At 36.3% G+C, this 19901-nt stretch overlaps 5 protein-coding genes across 18 annotated transcripts; 2 read left to right on the top strand and 3 right to left on the bottom strand.

The window, feature by feature from the left end:
• Positions 1-72: 72 nt before the first annotated feature.
• On the bottom strand, positions 73-4983 carry LOC105191740 (solute carrier family 26 member 10). Of its 5 annotated transcripts, none has more exons than XM_011155363.3 (11): positions 4817-4983; positions 3835-3962; positions 3485-3757; positions 2833-3020; positions 2597-2761; positions 2374-2478; positions 2172-2305; positions 1931-2093; positions 1644-1844; positions 1297-1545; positions 73-1071 (listed from the first exon to the last, which is right to left on the bottom strand). In XM_011155363.3, the coding sequence occupies exons 2-11, from the start codon at positions 3932-3934 to the stop codon at positions 631-633; spliced, it is 2019 nt and encodes a 672-aa protein (XP_011153665.1). In that variant the 5' UTR covers positions 3935-3962; positions 4817-4983; the 3' UTR covers positions 73-630. The 5 variants fall into 5 exon arrangements, with proteins under 5 accessions (XP_011153665.1, XP_011153662.1, XP_011153666.1 ...); XM_011155360.3 differs by having other exon boundaries at positions 3835-4025; positions 4817-4948; XM_011155364.3 differs by having other exon boundaries at positions 4768-4942.
• Positions 4924-6879, top strand: LOC105191739 (Jumonji domain containing 7). Its single transcript, XM_019845349.2, is given in 7 exon segments — positions 4924-5076; positions 5609-6088; positions 6359-6380; positions 6382-6509; positions 6512-6602; positions 6695-6706; positions 6708-6879. Coding segments are annotated over 7 exon segments (966 nt in total). The 5' UTR covers positions 4924-5015.
• LOC105191737 (zinc finger protein 354C) lies at positions 6084-11708 on the bottom strand. 5 transcript variants are annotated; one of them, XM_011155354.3, is made up of 7 exons: positions 11470-11708; positions 9893-10714; positions 9614-9817; positions 9304-9531; positions 8957-9228; positions 7875-8268; positions 6084-7664 (listed from the first exon to the last, which is right to left on the bottom strand). In XM_011155354.3, the coding sequence occupies exons 2-7, from the start codon at positions 10682-10684 to the stop codon at positions 7389-7391; spliced, it is 2166 nt and encodes a 721-aa protein (XP_011153656.2). In that variant the 5' UTR covers positions 10685-10714; positions 11470-11708; the 3' UTR covers positions 6084-7388. The 5 variants fall into 5 exon arrangements, with proteins under 5 accessions (XP_011153656.2, XP_011153660.2, XP_011153659.2 ...); XM_011155358.3 differs by having other exon boundaries at positions 7938-8268; XM_011155357.3 differs by lacking the exon at positions 11470-11708 and adding an exon at positions 11034-11454.
• Positions 11709-11781: 73 nt separating this feature from the next.
• SerRS-m (Seryl-tRNA synthetase, mitochondrial) lies at positions 11782-15849 on the top strand. Of its 6 annotated transcripts, none has more exons than XM_025301930.1 (6): positions 11782-11865; positions 12847-12972; positions 13798-13888; positions 14267-14994; positions 15088-15255; positions 15447-15849. In XM_025301930.1, the coding sequence occupies exons 3-6, from the start codon at positions 13826-13828 to the stop codon at positions 15781-15783; spliced, it is 1296 nt and encodes a 431-aa protein (XP_025157715.1). In that variant the 5' UTR covers positions 11782-11865; positions 12847-12972; positions 13798-13825; the 3' UTR covers positions 15784-15849. The 6 variants fall into 6 exon arrangements, with proteins under 6 accessions (XP_025157715.1, XP_011153668.1, XP_011153667.1 ...); XM_011155366.3 differs by having other exon boundaries at positions 13793-13888; XM_025301929.1 differs by having other exon boundaries at positions 11828-12043; positions 13793-13888.
• A 474-nt stretch (positions 15850-16323) lies between these two features.
• kra (basic leucine zipper and W2 domain-containing protein kra) lies at positions 16324-19389 on the bottom strand. The gene is made up of 8 exons (XM_011155372.3): positions 19185-19389; positions 18530-18601; positions 18170-18450; positions 17751-18055; positions 17209-17452; positions 16910-17129; positions 16671-16836; positions 16324-16601 (listed from the first exon to the last, which is right to left on the bottom strand). The coding sequence occupies exons 2-7, from the start codon at positions 18588-18590 to the stop codon at positions 16685-16687; spliced, it is 1263 nt and encodes a 420-aa protein (XP_011153674.1). The 5' UTR covers positions 18591-18601; positions 19185-19389; the 3' UTR covers positions 16324-16601; positions 16671-16684.
• Positions 19390-19901: the final 512 nt, after the last annotated feature.

The raw sequence follows: 19901 nt of genomic DNA, 5'->3' as shown, positions 1-19901 counted from the left end.
ACAGAGTTGTAAACCCGAGGTTAACGATATCTCTCCTCCCATTAGGTTTTCTTATAATTATACGACGTAAGTACACCACAATTTCGAGTCTTTTTAATCAACAGTAGCATAAGATCTTTTAAAAGCTAATTAATAAAACGACATGATTAAAACCAATAGAACAATTATATATATTCATCCGTAGGAAAGTTTATAAATTATGAAGTACATTTTTATCACTTTGTTTTCAATACAGTCTCTAAGTATTAACGTACATCAAACATCCAACAATTAGCGACTTCTCTCCAATTGTTCACAATGTAAAATTGGAATTGCAAACAAATTGTTTCTAAATTCCTAATTTCCTAAAAAGTTGTACTTAATCGAAGTCGCAAATTGCAGCACACAACTATACAATATAAATCGATCATTCTTCATAACGCGCCGTGAAATTTTTTGGCATTGATTGGAAAATATCTCTTACGTATATCTCTTTATATAAGGAATACTCTTAAAGGTAAAAGGAAGAGCAATAACAGCGCAAAGTACAACAACTGTTCGTTCCTTTCTGCCTATTGCACGTTAACATGATTATCAAAAATATAGCGTACACGTGATGAAACAAATAAAAAAAACAGATGTTCTCGGGTGTTATCTTGCGGCAACCTCATTGCTCATTTGGAAATGAACGATGGCATCCTGCACAGTTGCGAAAATCTTTAACGATATTGCACCGTATATATAAGTGTCGCATTTATTTATCATTTCGAAAACAGGACCGAGGCAATTGACAAAGTAGAACTCGATGTTCACCTGTGCAAACTCTTCTACGATTACGTGCAACACATGAACGCTACTAGGATCGACGTAATTCAACGCACTCATATCCATGATGATGCATTGAAATTCATGTTCACTGACATCTTTGTTCTCTAAGAAACGACTCTCTTCCGCTAGTTTCTTCCTGCGTTTAATCATTTCCTGTGGACATATTCCTATTAATTTATACACAACGGATTTGAAGTGGCTGTTATTTGCAAAGTTTAGGGTGCCGCTGTAGCGAAATATCTTGACCCCTTGAATCTCCTTTGCCTGGAAAAAGATTGAATAAAAGAAAAATAGGATATATATAACAAAGAAATGACTATCTCGTTTCAAACAAAATTTCAAATTCTATTCATCTTGTCGTATAATCGGTGAGTAATTTACAGAATAGTATTAGCTTTTACACGACGATGTATGTTCTTCTAATTCTTAAAAAGTTCTTCTAATTCTGTTTTACCTTTCTGTTGTACCTTTCTATCGCTAAAAACTTACCGCTTTATATCTGTCCAAATCCAAGTACAAATCTGTATGTGGTATGTGGCCTAGCAGACATGTATAAGATCGAATAGTTTGCAGTAAAATAATGACGAGCGACACTAGCAATCCCGCTAATAATCCGATGTCGATGTTAATTAACGTCACTATTAGGAACGTTACGACCCAAATTATGGCGTCGGTCTTGCTCAGCTTCCAGAATTTCACGAGTTGCTTGGCTTGCACAAACATCCCCTTCAACGCTACCTGTGAAAAAGAAGAAAACAATCGTCTTGCAAATTTTTTAAGGCTTCTCATGATCGTCGATTATAGATGTATGGTTTTACTGTTAATTCGATACGCACGACTATTATGGAAGCCAGTACACATTTCGGTAAAAGTTCGAAGAACGGCCCGATCCATAGAAGTATAACGAGCAGTAGTAAACAGGAGACGACGCTCGCTATCTGCGTACGTCCTCCGACAGCTTGTTGAATAAGTGATCTGCTTAGAGATGCTGAAATCGGCATACACGAGAAAAAAGAGCCTACCACGTTACTGAATCCCTGGAATCATAGAAATTCAATCAAACGTTAGAAGATTGGGAAGAAAATATAATACTGCGATTTCTGAGGTAACGTTTACATCTCACCATTGCAAGAAACTCCTGATTCAAATCTATCTCGTAGCTGAGCCTCTGCGCGAATATCAGTGCCATCGACACGGTGATGGTATACGAAACTATGGTTATCGCAATACTGTCCACTGCTATCAAAGGCAACAATTCGATACTCGGTACTTCCGGTTTGGGAAGTCTGCCGAAAGATCATTAAAAAAAAACATCTAAATTTTGCGTTTGCGTTCGTGTCTCATGTTGAAAAGAATACGCGTACCCTGTGGGGATATGTCCGACAATTTTAATATCGTAAAGCTTTGGTAAATCGCAATATCTCGAGACCAACGTCCCGCCGACGACCGCGATGAGCTCAATCGGTATCGGTATGCTGCATTTCTTATTTATCCGTGGCTAATGGAATATAGTGGCAAAAAAAAATTTAGTTATAACTTCGAGCATGAAGTTAAAATCTTGCTTACCTTTAAAACCTCATTATTGATAACAAGAACAACAATTGATATGGTTGATACTATCACAGCAGCTATATTTGCATTCTTCACTTCTTTAAATATATCTATAACAGACTGAAAGGAGGAATTCAGGAAACAAATCATAATATTACATAGTATACAATAATATTACAATAATATACATAATATTACATAGTATACAATACCAAATGCAAACAAGATTTTTACTCACAAAAATTAACTGAAAATATCCTTTATTCTTTGGTAACTTAAGACCGAGAAGATCCTTGATCTGCGATATTAAAACGTAAACCGCAGCTCCTGTCGTAAAACTATTTACTAAAGTTTCACTGAGCAACGTTGCCACAATGCCTAATCGGAATATATACATTATTACCTATAACAGTAAGAAAAATCTTAATTTTCTGTTGACTGAAACAAGTTTCTGAAAAACGACGCAATATTGACCTGCAATATCCCGACCATCAGCGTTACGGCCGTCGCTACTTGCATTGGTGTGTGCATATTCGTGACATCCTCGAGACGTTGAGAAACTGCATCTGAGGTATTCGTAGACACGTGTCCCACAGTCGAGTAAGTTGTCGAATAAGTTGTTACTACTTTGCCAGTCATTAAGCAAACCACAGCAAAAGTTCCTGATAGGTGCCAAGAATGTTTGATTGTTCAAGCTTGTTGTATAAGGTCAAACTTAAGATGTATTATTTTTAATAGTTCTGTAATGGAAGTAGCATTTCACTATGTTTGCACCATTTCATGTATATGTATATGCATTAATCGTGTACTAAAAACCACAGAGCATGTAGACACATATTCTATAATTCATGACTGTAATTTTTATGACAGAGTCATTCCAAGTGATTTGGTATTAAATTCCTAAGACCAAAGAACTTGTCATCAGTGTGAAGATGAAAATTTTTTGTATGATATTTTATACACCTATACACTATACATGATTATCTTAAACATTTGTAAACTTGTTCCATCTAATATCCTCTCAGCATATTTTCAAAAATCACATGTCTTATTGTAACACTTTGTCCTTATTGTTATACATATATCACTTTCATACATATGTTATACCTTTCATACATATGCTCACCTATGGATATGTGCTTAGATGTTCCGAAGAAAAAATATACCAAGACAGGCAAGAAGGCCATGTATATGCCGACTACGGGAGGTAAATTTCCCAGAAGCGCATAAGCCATACCTTGTGGTATATGCATAATTCCCACAGTTAAACCAGAGATTATATCAGATAGTATATTTTCCTTCCAACTGTAGGAACCTAGCCATCTTATTGCTGGTACTACAGATGTTACATAAGACCTCCAATTTTTTGATCTGATATTTTTTACTGTGTTTTGTATCACTATAAAAAGATAATTCACATTGTAGGATTCGTACATGTCAAGTCACAAACATCGATAGGCTTTTTTTACCACTCACATGATGATCTTGGTTTATCATAACAATAAATTTGATTCAAGGTTTTATGTTCATACAGAGGTCTTTCCAGATGTACTTGTAATATATTATGTTTTTCCATGCTTGCGACAATCGCTGAATATTATGTGCTAAAAATATATTTATCTACAAGTTTGTCTTAGGTTTCTGTTAGTTTATCTCGTACATTGTGCCTACAAAATATTATTATTTGTGCAAAACTCTGATATTATACCTTTAATTCCAATTAATAAAGATGCTTTTAGAGTTTGATACATTTGCACAACTATAAGTTTTTGTTCACCGCATAAGTATTTTCAACAAAAAAAATTACACAGTATGAACCATTTTTTACTTCTTACTCATAATTACATAATATATTGAGTAAAATCGTCGGCTGCTATTTTATATAAAACTTATAATAATTCAATAATTAATATGCATGTATATGGACAATTTTATGGACAGTATTAAGAAGATTTGCAAATGCATATTACAATAATATAACAATATAACAGAATTTGTACACTATAATATAACGTCCCAGACAGCACCGGACATCCAATGGATGTACGTTTCACGTACAATTTATGTCCGTATGTCCGATTTACGTCCGTGGACATAAATTGGACGTAACAAGGATGTCCTTATTAGACATCGAACCTGTAGGACGTCCTATGTCCGAAGTTGTGACAAACGTACGTCCTATGGACGTCTTTTGTAAAAAAGATGGACATATAACGCACGTCCAATGGACATCCGTATGCTGTCTGGGGCATTAATACAATAAGTATTACTCTATTTGCTTCATAACTGTGTACATATAAAATTACTATATATATATATATATATATAATTAAAAATTGCTTCAGTATAAGTTTTTTTATGCTATTATGCTATTACTGCTATTCTATATTTATTGATGAATGGACTTACGTATGCACATTAAAATATGTTACGTAGATCTTTCTCGCCTATCACTTACCGATAATCAGACGGTAATAAAATTTCCGATAGCATGTGACAAATAATCATCGGTGTTCACAAGTCGCGAGTATCGATTACAAACACACATGTACGAATTTATATTTCCTGATCTAACCTAACATCCATCCGTCACACTTTAGATATCTGTCAATAAGTATTCAGCTGTGTTTTCTTCTTTTATAACTTATATTCGAAGAATGACGAATGCTGAAGTTAAAATTCAAGAAGCATTTTACATTTTATCGCAAGAGACAAAAGGTTTGTTGCTTATCTAAATGATACATGTTTAGTAACCTCATTGGACACACATTGCACAATGATCTATATGATTTACGATTTCTATCTACTAAGGCAAAAAAAATGTTTTTATGAAAACATTCGTCAAAAAATTTAAAAATACTATCGCTATATGATATAATTTGTGATAATAATAATAATTTGTACAAATAAACCATAATTACGTACAAATATACAAATAAAATATGAATAAATAAAAAATAAAATTAAATGAAAATAGAAACAAAATAAAAATGAACATGAGAGGCGTAAGGTAGATTTGTGTAAAAAAACTTATGTATATAAAATTGAATTTTTATATATATATATATATACTTTAATTTATCGTGATTTCATAAATTATTTTGTAACATCTTACATTATATCGTAATATCAACCAACGTATCTACAAAGAGTATCTAAATTTATACAATTACATTAATAGTAATATACTTGAATAGTTTTTTCACATTCATATAATTCTCTCCTCTCTTATTATAATTTTATTTCATAGAATTATGTTTGGAAAGAGATATTGCAGAAGTAACACATACAATCACACCGCTTATTTTCTACCGAGAATTTGTCTCAAAGAATATACCATTAGTGATACGAGGAGCAATAAAACATTGGCCTGTTATAAGCAAGTGGTCCATACCATATCTCCGTAAGATATTCGGTGATGAGAAGATTTCAGTCGCCGTAACACCGAACGGCTATGCAGACGCGATAGCCAAAACGGATGAAACTGGGAAAAAATTTTTCGTAATGCCTGAAGAACGTAATCTCATGATGTCAGAATTCCTCGATGAATTGGAGAATCCATGGAAGAACAGCATATTTTACATACAGAAACAGAACTCAAATTTTATAAGCAGTTTTTGTAAATTGTGGTCGGACGCAGAAATCGAGATACCGTGGGCTAATGAAGCGTTCGGAAAGTAACCAGATGCCGTGAACTTCTGGATGGGAGATGAAAGAGCTGTGACTTCCAGTAAAGTTTTATTTTGACTTGACAACACATTGAGACTATCTTAATTTCTTTTCAATCTCATCGTGTTAAAAAAAATCGTACGCACGATCATCGTTTCTTCGTTGAATTTTATACTTATACATAATCTGTAGAAAGGATCATTGATAATTGACGCTTGGTATACATAAGTATTAACGTAAACATAATTTTAATAGACGTCTATGCGATTAATTCTAAGGACCTATGAGACTCCAACGTATATCCATTTATTTGCGTTATTAATTCTTGCAGTGCATAAAGATCATTATGAAAACATATTGTGTTGTGAATGGTGAGAACTTCATTTTACATCCTCCCACGGATTTACCATGAATTCCATATCAAAATTATCCATCCGCTGTTTATAAAGAACACGAGTCTGGAAAGTGGACGATCGATCTGACAGCAGCGGCACATTCGACTCGGAACAAATTGCAAATTCTTCCACATTGACACCATGGATATGTATAGACCCTCTAAAGCCAGATTATGAAAAGTTCAGTATACATGCGACGAAACATTCTGTTTCTCCGATAATACTCGCCGGAGAGAAGAACTTGCAAAGTAAACTAATCATTTTATTTATAGATATCCAAAGTATGGTACACACTCTGAAAGTCACACTGAATGCGGGAGATGCGCTGTATCTGCCATCTCTATGGTTCCATCATGTAACGCAGTCCCATGCTTGCATATCCGTTAATTATTGGTATGACATGAAATTTGATATTAAGTATGCATATTTTAAAGCGCTCGAGACGTTGTGCAAATAAACGAATAAGTAGTTTAAGGCACGCTTGAAACGTTTGTATATAAACGGTGCTATTTTATTTTAAATCAGCATTTTCAGTGCATACAGGACTAAAGAAATTATTTGCTTGTATACATACACAATGTACACACACACATACACGCGTATGTATGTGCATATATATATATATATATATAGATGTGTGTATATATATATATGTATGTATGCATGTATTCTTTCGTATACCTGTATCATTGGCATACATATTCCATAATGTCAATCTAATTAAGAAGTAATCTTACTCTGAAACACACACACACGTGTGTATATTTTTTAGCTATATACTCTCGGCAAGTCCATTAAATGCACATCTATGTATGGTTATGCCAATCAATGATACAAAACAAACATGACTGCATGCAGCACGTTTGAGATACAATGGTATTATTTTTTACATAGGTGATTTTCCACGGAGATAGTCGTAATGGTTTTCGCGAAACCGTTAAGTTAAGATACTACGCGAGAATTAAGTCAGGCCGTGTCATCGTTATTACCAGTGAGTGAACGCGAGGTATGATGATAGTTGCGCTTTGTATTATATGTAGTGTGCTGAGTCTCGTACATTCTTCGGTTCTCCAGATATTTTCGGTAGTTGTTCTCACGTTTTCGTCGCTGCTCCTCCGCTTGCTGTCTCAACTTCTCAGGATTCATGTGCGTAGTCACCATGTGCCTTGTCAATGAACTCATGAACTTATACGTGATTCCACATACATCGCAGGAGAGTATCTCTTCGGTTCCTCCTTGTTGCTGTGTTGCAAAAGAAAAAATAATTTATCAATCAGATGGAACGACGTCCACAATCAGATGGAACGACGTCCACAATCAGATGGAACGACGTCCACAATCACATGGAACGATGTGAAACAAGAAGACAAATGCGCGAAAAAAAAAAAAGAAATTACAATGAAGTGTATTCACTGGACAACTATTGACTGGATTCAAAGCGATTGTGCTTACTTGCTGATGAACCATCATATGTCTCTGCAAATTGTTCAAACGGTTGAACTCGCGGCCGCATACCTCGCAATCGAATTTCTTGTCAGGATCGTGATACTTCTTGTGCATGGTCAAATCGGTCACGTGTGTAAACTTCTTCTGGCATATGTCGCATGTGTGTACACGCTGCTCGTGAGGCATGTGCGATTCTTCGTGTTTCGTCAAACTTGCTTTCTCCATGAATCGACGGCCGCAGTAGATGCAGGGGAGCGGTCGTGATTGTGAATTGTGGAGACTCAAATGACGACGTAACGCCGTGGATGTAGGGAAGTTTTTGTGACACTCCAAGCATTGGAACGGCCGATCGCCGGTGTGAGTTTTTCTATGGCGTGCTAGAGAAGTCTGATCTGGGTACCTGGATGAATAATAAGTATAAAATCGTAATCTTAATGTTTATTATATACTTACAGCGAGGGTTAAACAGAGGGGGAATATATTGGAAGATAGAGACAATATGGGGAACATTACGAAATATCAATGACGATGTTCGAAACCACGTTTCAGTTTTTGAATAAATTCCATATTATTTTGTGTTAATTGTGAGCTGTTTAAATTGTATCAATTATGAGTTTAATTCATATACATTTATTTTAAAGCAAGAGAAAAAAGTTTATATAAAAAAGTTAATGAATAACGACAACAAAATGAAAAATTACAAAGATAAGTAGCTTAGATATTGAGTAGTTACCATGTATGTTGGATAGAAAAGGAAAATTATAGACGTAATAAGATGGAAAGTGAGAAATAGATACAGACAAGAGGAAAGTATCTGGTTTCAGTTTTAGCCATACAAGTTAATTTGAAACGTGACAAAAAAAGGAGGGGAAGGGGAAGAAATAAACATACAGTAATAATAGGATAAGATATCAATCGGATATAAGTGTAATGGCATTTTATAAAACAGAAGCCTAAGGTGCTACACACACACACACACACACACGCACGCGCGCACACGCACGCACGCACACAATATATGCAGGAATGGATTGAATAATAATAAATACAACATGAATAGGTGCAATAAAAAAATAATCATAACTTACCTCTTAGGGCACAAGTCGCAAGGGAAGTTTCTTGTAGTTATATCTTCCTCGCGAGCATGTTTCAATCGATTATGCCTAAGTAACTGGAAAGACGTTTTGAAGCTCTTATTGCAGATGTCACATTTCAAGTTGTCTGTTGTTGGTATAATGACCTGAGTTCTCTTTTGTCCATTCTCATCTTCTGATATTATCAATGAGATGGTTACAGTATTATTATCTTCATTGTCAATATCTTGCAGTGGTGAAGTTGCTGTTACAGTAGCACTAGATGTCTAAAAAGATCATAAATATACTAGAGTACCACGTCAAGTCTTCCATGTATCAAACTTATTGATGCACAATAATACCTGTTTACTGGAAGATTTAGATTCTAACTCGGGTAATGTGAAGCTATCCTCATTTTCCACCGTTTTATTATTCTGCTGAAGCTTCGATTCCTTACTAGTTACTTGGTCGTCGTTACTTTCCGCGATTGCGTAATTTCCATCATCTGTCAGATACACCGGTTGCAAAGCACCAGAATCATCTTTGAAATAGAGCTGTCCGTCTTCGTCCTCGTGCAAAAATATCTGATCCTGGAATCATCATAAGACATTCATAGCACATTCGCCAGTAAAATTCATAAGTGTGTTAGCTATTTCATTGTAGATTATATACTTGAGAATTGTCTTCCTCTTGGGTTTGATTGGAATCGTTATTCGAAGCTTCCCACATTTGCTCGTCTTGTTCAATCGTAGCATTATCATACTGATATTGCTCATTGTCGTCAATAGCTTGTGCTACATACAGTGTCTCCATGTTATCTCCTTCGTAATAAATAGTACCCTCAACTGGTATGGTGTTCTCATCAAGTCGTTCCATCTAAAACATAATTGTTAGATAAAGATATGAAAGCATTGTTGATATTTTGTAATATTTCAATCAATAGACAATAACTTTGATATAATGCCCATCGTTAAGTTTCTCTTGCTGCTTCGTAGATGAATCTTGCTTCTTTGTTCCAAGTACAGTATACAACAAATTGTTCTCTACATTCTTCACTATTTCATGAGTATCACTATTGTCTTCCACATTATTTACATTACTCCCAATACCACTGTCCATTCTTGACTTGTCAGACTTTGCCATAGAATTTGTATGAAACTTTATATCTAATTTGTTTGATGGCAATGATGGTGTAATGTTTTGATTATTTGTATGTTTTTTATTATTTTTGGGAGCAATCTGCACCTGTACGTCAGTATTATCCAAATCCTCCATATGCTCCAGATCCTCATCCTGCCAATCCTCATCTACATCATACTTTATAACTTGCTTCTTCCTGCTATTTTTTTGTGTGTTGTTATTTGTATTTTTGGTTGCCTCCTCTTTATTTATAGTTGGCGATGTGAACATTGAATTGTCCTCATCAAAACCATAAATCTCAATGTTCTTGTCTGTTTCTTGATCATATATATCATCCCTTATAACTTCTCCGTTCTCCTTTGTACTTGGTATCTTATCATCGTCCTTTGGCAAGGATATATCATCTGAAAGAGATTCATCGTCCTCGTCAATCTCTTCAATTATCTCTATAATTTCTTCTATCTCTGTCTCCTCAGTATCCTCTGTCGCTTCAGACTCCAAGATAATGTTCTCCTCCGCGACATCGTCTTTCAACACTTCCATGACGTTCTTCTTACTCGATACAATATCCAAAGACTGTAATATATCCGACGATATCTCCATCGTTTAGCATGCACCTTTGCAATATCGTACCTAGAATATAAGACATAGTTAATGACATAAATAATGAAGCGCGATCGAACCTCAATTAACGTGCGCGCATAAGCGGCGGATTAATGAGCATCGCAAACGGGACGCGCATAACACGAGAAAAACTGGCGGGTATATTATGCACGAATTTGTGCGCGGATTGCTGACCGATGCTAAATAACGCGCAGACGAAGCCGTGCGCGTTCTATGCCGACGAATATTATGTATGCGAGGATACTTTGATTGCTGCACGAAACTGCGATCGGTGAGACAGATAGAGAGAGAAAGAGAGAGAAAAAGAGAAAGAGAGAGGTCTACGCACGGCCACAGAATACCTCTCAGGGGCAAAGTAACGCGAGACTACGAGCGTGTTCCGGCGATTCATCGCGCATCGTATCGAAATATTGGCAACAACGGGCATCGCAGGTAAGCGCGTACTCGCTCACGGCCGCGCTCGATCCATCACGAAATTTCACTCACGGGCTCCGCCTGCATGTCAAAGCACGCCTGAACACGCACGAAATTGCATTTTGACACTTTGTGTGACGCGACTATTCTCGCGCGCGGCACATTCACCGGTCGGTACGAAAATCCCGTGAATTTATCAACGGATAGCAAAATGGCCAACGGGGAGCCAGCGAGTGGAGTTATCGTCACGCGGAACACGACGTGCCGAGCCCGCGAAAGCGGAGGTGGTGCACGCGCGGGACGAAACCGCCGCACGTATGATCTCAATTGTCGCTAATCGATCGTCGTACCTCTGATGATGCGTAACAACGCGCCGGAGGATCGCGGGCACGTTAGTGCTCGGTCGATACGCCGCCGCTTTGGATTTCCTCTTCTCGTAGCCTCCTTTTGCCGTTCGACCAAATGACGCCAGACCTTACGCTTGGGAACGGAATTTACCTTTCCGTTAGCTGCTCGCAAATGAGAGGCGCCGGACGCTAGGGAATAACGCGTGATTCCTGCAACGGCCAATCACCGGTCTGTTCGTGAGGAAGCTAGGGACTTGTAGCGAGATACAATTGGCTGTCGCCTCGCTTTCTTCCTCGCCTGATGCTTCGTTCGTCGTGTCTTGCAGCCGGAAGTCGTCTGTTGTGCGGAAACCAGTGAGCAATAGAGAACCCAACGCGTCCGACATGTCGTCTCCTAAAGTAGGCCTGAAGATACTGACAATATTGCTGCCGAAATCAGCATATTTCAATAATTTCAACATTAGACAGTGGTAGACTGTGGCAACAAGGAAAATCGGAATGCGTTTGCTCGACATTTGTTAGTGACAGTCACGAAGAAAAGCGATATAACCTGTTTGAGAAAAGAAAATACGTAAAAGTAACATTAAGCTTACAAAAAAATTAATTACAATTGATGCGGAAGATATTGCAAGTTTCTTATTAAAAGCTATTGCCAAAGTTTATCTTCAGACGACAAAGAAAATATTTTAAATACCATCAATCCGATAACAGCGAGAATCGATGATGTAGGATCGTACGTAAAAAATTATGTCGAGAATGTGTGGCTTTCCTTTCGGACCAAGGATTTGGTCGATTCAAAATTGCTCGCACAACTTTTACAAAACAGCAAGCCGTTATATGAATTGCTAAACTTGCACTATACCTCGGAAATATGTGCAAAATCAGTCGGAAGTAGTTGGTTCCCTAGGACCTGCTTTCGTTAAAATAACGCAGTAATTATTATTCTGTTGTAGCATACTGAACACAATTTCAATTATACAAACGTAAACACAATATTGTCAATATATTTCGAAAGATGATCTAATTAGAGTTATCAGCAGCGTTTTAAACACTTTGAATCTTAGGCCGAATATGATAAAGCTTGGATGAATATGGTGGAACGTATGTAGATCACATGTAAAACATGGCGAGAGTGCGAATACATGACTTTGGAATTATCCGCGTCAGCTTGCTTGAGAAGCGACGAAACGTCGAATATTGAATGTTGAAAGAAATATTGATGAAATAAATCCGCAGTTAAGAAATATCTGTTTAATACCCCACAAAAATAGGAACGTTATGTCCACTTCACTTTCATATCCATGCGGTTTTGTGAATTCCTCGTGGATTCGACGTACGTTTTTGTGGAGTGTATACAAGGTCTTTCTTTTCTTCTTTCAGGTTCGAGGTTGTGTTCTGTAGACTCTTATTGACAATCATTGGTTCAGTACATATTTATCGTTAATAAGTATAATTATTATGAAATAAACTACGCAACATACACGCACACCGAATCAACGGTTGTCGGTAAGTGGAAAAAAACAATCTTTACTAAATATAACTCTAGTACACATTTTACATGGCGCAACACTCCAACATTACTTTTAATATCACACGTGATGTATCCGCACCTTACACGTTGTATGTCATCTTCAAAATAAGAAGAATATCCATTGAAATATATGTAAAAATTCAACTAATCTTTTAAGCACATTTGTGCTGTGATCGGTTTCCCGTCAATAAGTTTATATATTCACTTACAAGTGCCAATTATGAACCAATTAATTTTTTGCGACTGTTGCTTCGTCACAGGGTAATTAACTTAAAATGCAGATTGATTCTAAATTCCGAAATAACAATAGAGGTTTTGTTATTCGTCCACGGGTACAAAAAGACCGTTGCTGCAAAGCTCATGTGTGTGTATTGTTATCGCTAGCTAAATGTGTGATCCGTTTAATTGTTCGATGAAAAGTCGTATAAAAACCATCAATTGCACTCAAGGTTTATCCAAAATTTAATTATCGTATATCGTATCATGTTCTGTCGTATCCGGACATAATTTTTGTATTTGTCTATTCAATCGTTTAATTACTCTTATGAATTACTAAAGAAAATCATTCATAATGTGATTAGAATATTTGATATTATTTGTTAAATATCAAATTTGTACATCAGTAGCAACAATAGAGCTATCATTTCTTCTCTTATATTGAATGTGTTCTCAGTTGCATTTATTTGTAATATAATGTTATGAACAATTATGAACATCAATGATGGAGGTTTAATAAGATCTAATCGAGTCATAATTTTCTAGAATTGTTGTCAGAATTTTCTGTTGTTTGCATAGGACAGCCAGTTGGTATATTTAATCTTAGACAAAATGAAATTCAAGGAATTATTCAAGCAAATCCATAGATTACAGCATTCTTGGTTACATACATTGGTACGTAATTTTATGTCTTGCTTCCCAGCAAACAAAAAAAATCATTGATTGAACATTGATTGAAACGATATTTAACAATATATATATTTTTCTGAAATATATGATTTTGAATGTAGTATCAACATCATTGCAAGTAATTTTGACAGTTTAATAATAATATGTTTAGAACATTCGACAGGATTACATTGTCTAGCAATATCTTTGAATTTTCTTTTTCAAATATGTGAAAATATTCAAGAGACATAAAATCGACATTTCAAAATATTAATCTAATGTTATTTGTTTACTGGACTTCTATTATTTATTTCTTTACTCGCACATTGCTGATGATATTTTTCGATAATAATGATATTAATGTCGTTGATATTCATGCAATAGCCTGCAAAAGTACCAGAGAAAAATGTTGCCAGCACGAAGTTACATATACCCGAGCCTGAGTACAACACAGACTTTTTATGCGATCCTGCCAATCGTGACACCATTTTGAATAACATAAAGAGGCGAAAGAGTATCGGAGATATCAACAGAGTTCTTGAATTATCGGATAAACCCGAGAAGAGAGAATTGCTCTCGAAAGAATTGAGCAGAATACCAAATTGCACGCATTCCGCGATATTCGAGTACGGTGATACACCGAAGTTTCTGAAGGAATACGGCGAGAAGCCAGAATACGATTTTGAACCTCAGGAATTTACGGAACTTGCCAATCACTTGAGACTGATAAGAACAGGATTGGGACCTGTCGCTGGACAAAAAGCGTACATGCTCTTAGGAGACCTGGCACGACTGGAAGAAGCATTGGTCCGTTACACAGTGAAAAAATTGTTGAAGAATGGATTCCAACTGCTGTCGGTCCCCGATATTGTTCCTACAGAACTAATCAATAGGTGCGGTTTGATAATGGAGGGTGCTCGCACCCTTGTATACAACTTGGATCCTTATTATGGAGACGATTACAGCTTGTCCGGGACCGCGGAGATTGCATTAGCCGGTAGAATGATGAACACTATCCTTTCTCGCGATGAATTACCGCTGAAATTAGTCGCTGTTAGTCGATGTTACCGCGCGGAGACCTCAACCAAACTGGACGAAAGAGGTATCTATAGGTAAAGTAACGTTGGAAGCAACGTTGAGATTATGTTTCTTTTTTTTTCAACTCAAAGCCATTTTATTTTTGCGACTTTCACTTTTATAAATAGGGTTCATCAGTTCACCAAAGTAGAAATGTTCGTTTGTTGTGAACCGCTGCAATCCGAGGAAGTGTTCCATGATCTCCGGAACATGCAGGAAGAATTGTTCTCGTCGTTGGGACTGCATTTCCGAGTAATGGACATGCCTCCGACTGACCTGGGTACATCTGCTTATAGGTACAGTAATAAGACGAGTTTATTCTCGCAGAATTCGTTTGAAAAATCAATAAGAAAAAGAAAACAATTAGTATCACGCGTTTACAAAGCCATGGAAATTTTGTAACACACATATTCTTTTTTTTTCATTTGACACAAGTATATCTCGCAAGTAGCTTCTACTTTCTTACGAAAAGGTGAATGTTTTTCAGGAAGTCAGACATAGAGGGCTGGATGCCTGGAAGAAAGATGTACGGCGAATTGTCAAGTTGCAGTAATTGCACGGACTATCAGTCGAGACGACTCAACATCAAGTATAAAACCGAAGACGGTGGCACGGCTCATGTGCACACGCTGAACGGGACCGCTTGCGCGATACCTCGCATGTTGATCGCATTATGCGAGTCTTATCAGACGAAGCACGCGCGTATCACTGTACCGAAGAGCCTGGTGCCTCTGATGAAGGATAAAACGCTCATCAGAAAGCAACCAGTCGCGACTATGAGAACTTTCAAGTATAAGCAAGATTTAAGTGAAAGTGATATATAACTACAATGGCAATTATTAAAACATGTATTATTAAAATAAAGAAACGCTTTTATCATAGATTGAACAAATTTTTTAGTCGTAATAAGTCATGTGAAAGTAGATTTGATCTCTTGAAAATTAGTCGACATTTTGCAACCGCATTACGAATCTCTTCAGTTGATATAGGATGAATACCCTTTTTTTATCCTTTCGAAAAAGTGTACTATTTTTATATTATTCGATATTTAACACACATATATATATATATATATATACGTATCAATATAACAATTAGTCGTAATATAACGTCAAGATTCTTCATTGAAAAATTTGTCCATTCTACTCACGAGGAAGTTAGGATTCACCAAAAGATCGGACATCAAATACTCTACCTGACAGTATATTTTCTAAAAACTAGTACAATATTATACAAAGAAAGGAGGATCCGAAAATTGTACGTACACAGGGATAAAGATTTCTCTTCCTTCTTTTTCTTATAACTTTTTTGTTATTCTCTGTATATATTTTTGTAGCGGAGTTATAAAAATGTAACACAAAATATTTTTTTCTTAAAGTAATACAATTCAAAGACATTGCAAATTTACAGTTCATCTTTCACACTGATGATTGGGTATTAGCATTAATTTATTGACGATTTAAAAATTTCCTATTTTCTTATACACTTGATCCAACATACAGTACCTAACATTGACTTATGTTTTATTTATCTGTATAACTGGACTTTTGTCAAGTGCTTTTTACGATTGATATTGAATTGTTGACCCATTTTGAAAATTCGGGACTATGTCAATTTTTCTTGTTTCTGGCAATGATGCGTCCTGTTGAAGGAAGTCGCATTAAGAGACACATAATAAATGTACAAGGGGATTTTATTGAAAAAAACTTACTTGAGAGAGTGCTTTTAATCCTCTTCCTCTCCTGATTCCGATTCTTCTTCGGCATTTTGCAACCATTCTACAAATTTCTTCATTTGGTCTAAGAAGAGCATTTTACCTTTGACTGAATGGCCCTCCTTGTACCACTTTAATATTACCTCCTCTGAGACAACATCCGCTGCAAAGGGGTCACACATTTAGTTATATTTATTAGAATATTAGACAATTTTCCGACACGTGTATCAACATACTTTTATAAAAGAGTAAAACAATCTTCTGGAAGACTTTCATAAAGTTCATGTTCTCGTAACAGAACTCCTGGACCTTGAGGATAAGCGCGAGTTCAGATCTGGCAGTGGTTGTGAAAGCACCGAACAGTGGAGTGTAAATCTTTAGATGTTTCAGTGCTTGTTCAGCGACTAATTCTTCTTTTTTGTTCCATTCGGCTTGTCCCATTACAACAACCCAAATCTATAGACGGAAATGGTCAACATTCGTAAGAGTTTTTTGTGAATTTCAAACTATCCATTAAAAAAAAGATTGATCTTACCAATCCAATCACTTCATGTTCGGGAATGCCACTCCTTTGTGCCATTTCTTTGAGATCGAATATAATATCCTTCATCGGCCTATTATCCGCTAAATCGTCCAGAAGGAGTTGTTGCAGATCTCGCTTAGCTTCCTGACTTGCCTGAGCCTTATGCAGTTTCACAATGTCAGCTAAGCCCACTGCCTCAAACACAGACCGAAAGTGTTCTTCTGTTCGTTTATTTGGTGGTACAAACTCCATCAGTCTAAAATAATTACATAAGTAGCAAATAAATTACTTAAGTATTAAATAAATGTATATAGAATTATGTGAACATGCAAAGTAATAATAGTACTTGAGCAACTATATTGCATATTTAACTATTACAAATTAATACAATTTTAATTATATTACATATTACATACAAACTTAATTATATTTGATTTACATACACACACGCACAGCTAAATACTGGTAATTAAGATAAAACTTTTATTTGTCATTTTTCTCGTGCTTGATTTCAAGAGTTACATGTAATATTTATAGTTTATCATTATATATACCTTCCTTCGATACCTCCTTTCTTCAAAGCAGTCATTAAACTGGATAAACCTTTCTCTTGTTTCCAGGTGACAAAAACTTCTAAAAGAAAGTCCAATGCCAAATTGTCTTTGACCAGATGTTCATTGATCAACACTGAGAGTACTGTAGGTGGTACAGAACTGTTAGAAATCCATAATGCTGTCATTCTAGCTAATTTGATGCGTTCTTTAGGTGAAAATCCCTTTATGAATACCAAAACTTTTTTCATCTCTTCTTCAAACATTTTTTCCAGATATTTATATCGTCGCATGAGCTTGATAAAAACCTGTTTCATTCATAGATATGTATTACCCGTAAAACATAGTTTTCCTCTTAGCAAAATAATAAAGACAGATGATTGCAAAGAGCAATCTAAATTTACCTTCCTATTGATATTTACCTGCTCAAAATTCCGCATAGATTCCATATCCTCTGGCTGCTCAAACACACATGCACTGGTCTTAACTGGTTTGTCGCCATCTTGAGCAATGGAACCACCAGGAACCAAAAGGCCTCCAGCTATCAAAATGTCAAATAGTACTTCCCCGTATCGACGATAGTCTAACTTGGAACCAGCCGCGTCCAAATATTTAGAAATTGCTTCTAGGTCGTTACCAGCCTTTTCCAAGCCAAGCAAAACTGCATCACGGAACCCCGTTGGATCATACTTCTCTCTCTCATCTATTAATGATGACTGTGTTATAATTCAATACCTCTAAGGAATTTCATATGCCCTTTCAATATGAGTATTTATTTTTACCTCTTTTTCTGGTCTTTATACGTTGACCTGATAGTATCGGTTTTTCTATTTTTTGACTCATACAATAACCTTCTGGAAAACATAAAAACCAAAATGTTAATAAAATGTAATCAAAATGCCCTCTCTCGAACATTATATCATTCAAAGCTATTTTTTTCAAGATGGCAAAGATAAGTTGCGAAAACTTGTGAAATATATTAGGACATTTGCAAGACATAAGATTCGACACTCCGACGTATTGGGAGCGTTAAAAATTTTTCCTTCCTTATGATATAATCGTCGATTTATCAATATGTGACTAAAAAAAATGCGGAGACAAGAGCGTGTGGCCACGACAGTCACAATACATTCTGACACTTGACCTCAAAGACAGTTCAATGCAATTCTTAACAAATGGCCGCATCGAGAGTTCTTTGCGTCGTTCCATTGTACGTTATATCGGGCGCACCTTGAAGGCACACACGTCATGCGTGTGGATTACGCACATAATGCCAGACGGCTGATTCAGAGGTTAAGATCGCGCGCGGTACATAGACCACGATGATGGCCGAGGCCATTAAACATCACGGAAACTTGATCGAACGAACGTGCAACGAGGGTGACCGAATCGATGATTTCTCGGCTCACAATATTTTTCGTATACTGTATTACTTACTTTAGAAGCACGTATAACCGTAGAACCACTCCTGTTGTCCAGATGAACGTGACCAATATGAGATGTAACAAGGAGGACTCTGATACTTGAGGTCAGCGAAACCAAAGAGAATCCGACAGAGAAGAAGCAACGGTCGACGGATTGTAGATAGGAAAACGGATGGCGGTAAATTCTTACGAATAATTCACACTGTATCCGATATTCAACGTATGATTTTAGATATCCAATAAGAAAATTTGCTTTCTAGAAACAAAGAAGTTGCCAAGTTAGAAACCCTAAAAAATAAAATATTTAGTTGCTGCATTTCATGCGCTGTACACAATCTTATTAATACCCGACATTTATCCAAATCGAAAATCACTAGATATTTTGGCCAGACGCATTTGTTTCTACCATAAGGCCTGTTCGTTTTGTCTGCACTGCTGAACTGGTGCAACAAGTTAAAGTGAGACAAACGTAGGTTTTCTCACTTCAATTTGTTGCACCAGTTCAGCAGTGCAGACAAAACGAACAGGCCTATAGACTTATATAGATAGATTGCGCATCCATATGGGCGCGCTGAAGACTACGTTGCGTTCCGATATTCACTGCCAGCACTAAAATTCTATAGTATACGTGACATAAACTATGTATTTTCAGTACGAACAGTGAATTTCGGAACGCAGCCTAAATCGAAATATCATCGACTGCTTTCACCCGCACCTCGTCCTCGTACAC

The sequence above is a fragment of the Harpegnathos saltator genome, unplaced genomic scaffold, assembly GCF_003227715.2.
Source record: "Harpegnathos saltator strain DR-91 unplaced genomic scaffold, Hsal_v8.6 scaffold459, whole genome shotgun sequence".
NCBI classification, from domain to species: Eukaryota; Metazoa; Arthropoda; class Insecta; order Hymenoptera; family Formicidae; genus Harpegnathos; species Harpegnathos saltator.
This window is presented reverse-complemented; position numbering and strand designations above follow the sequence as displayed.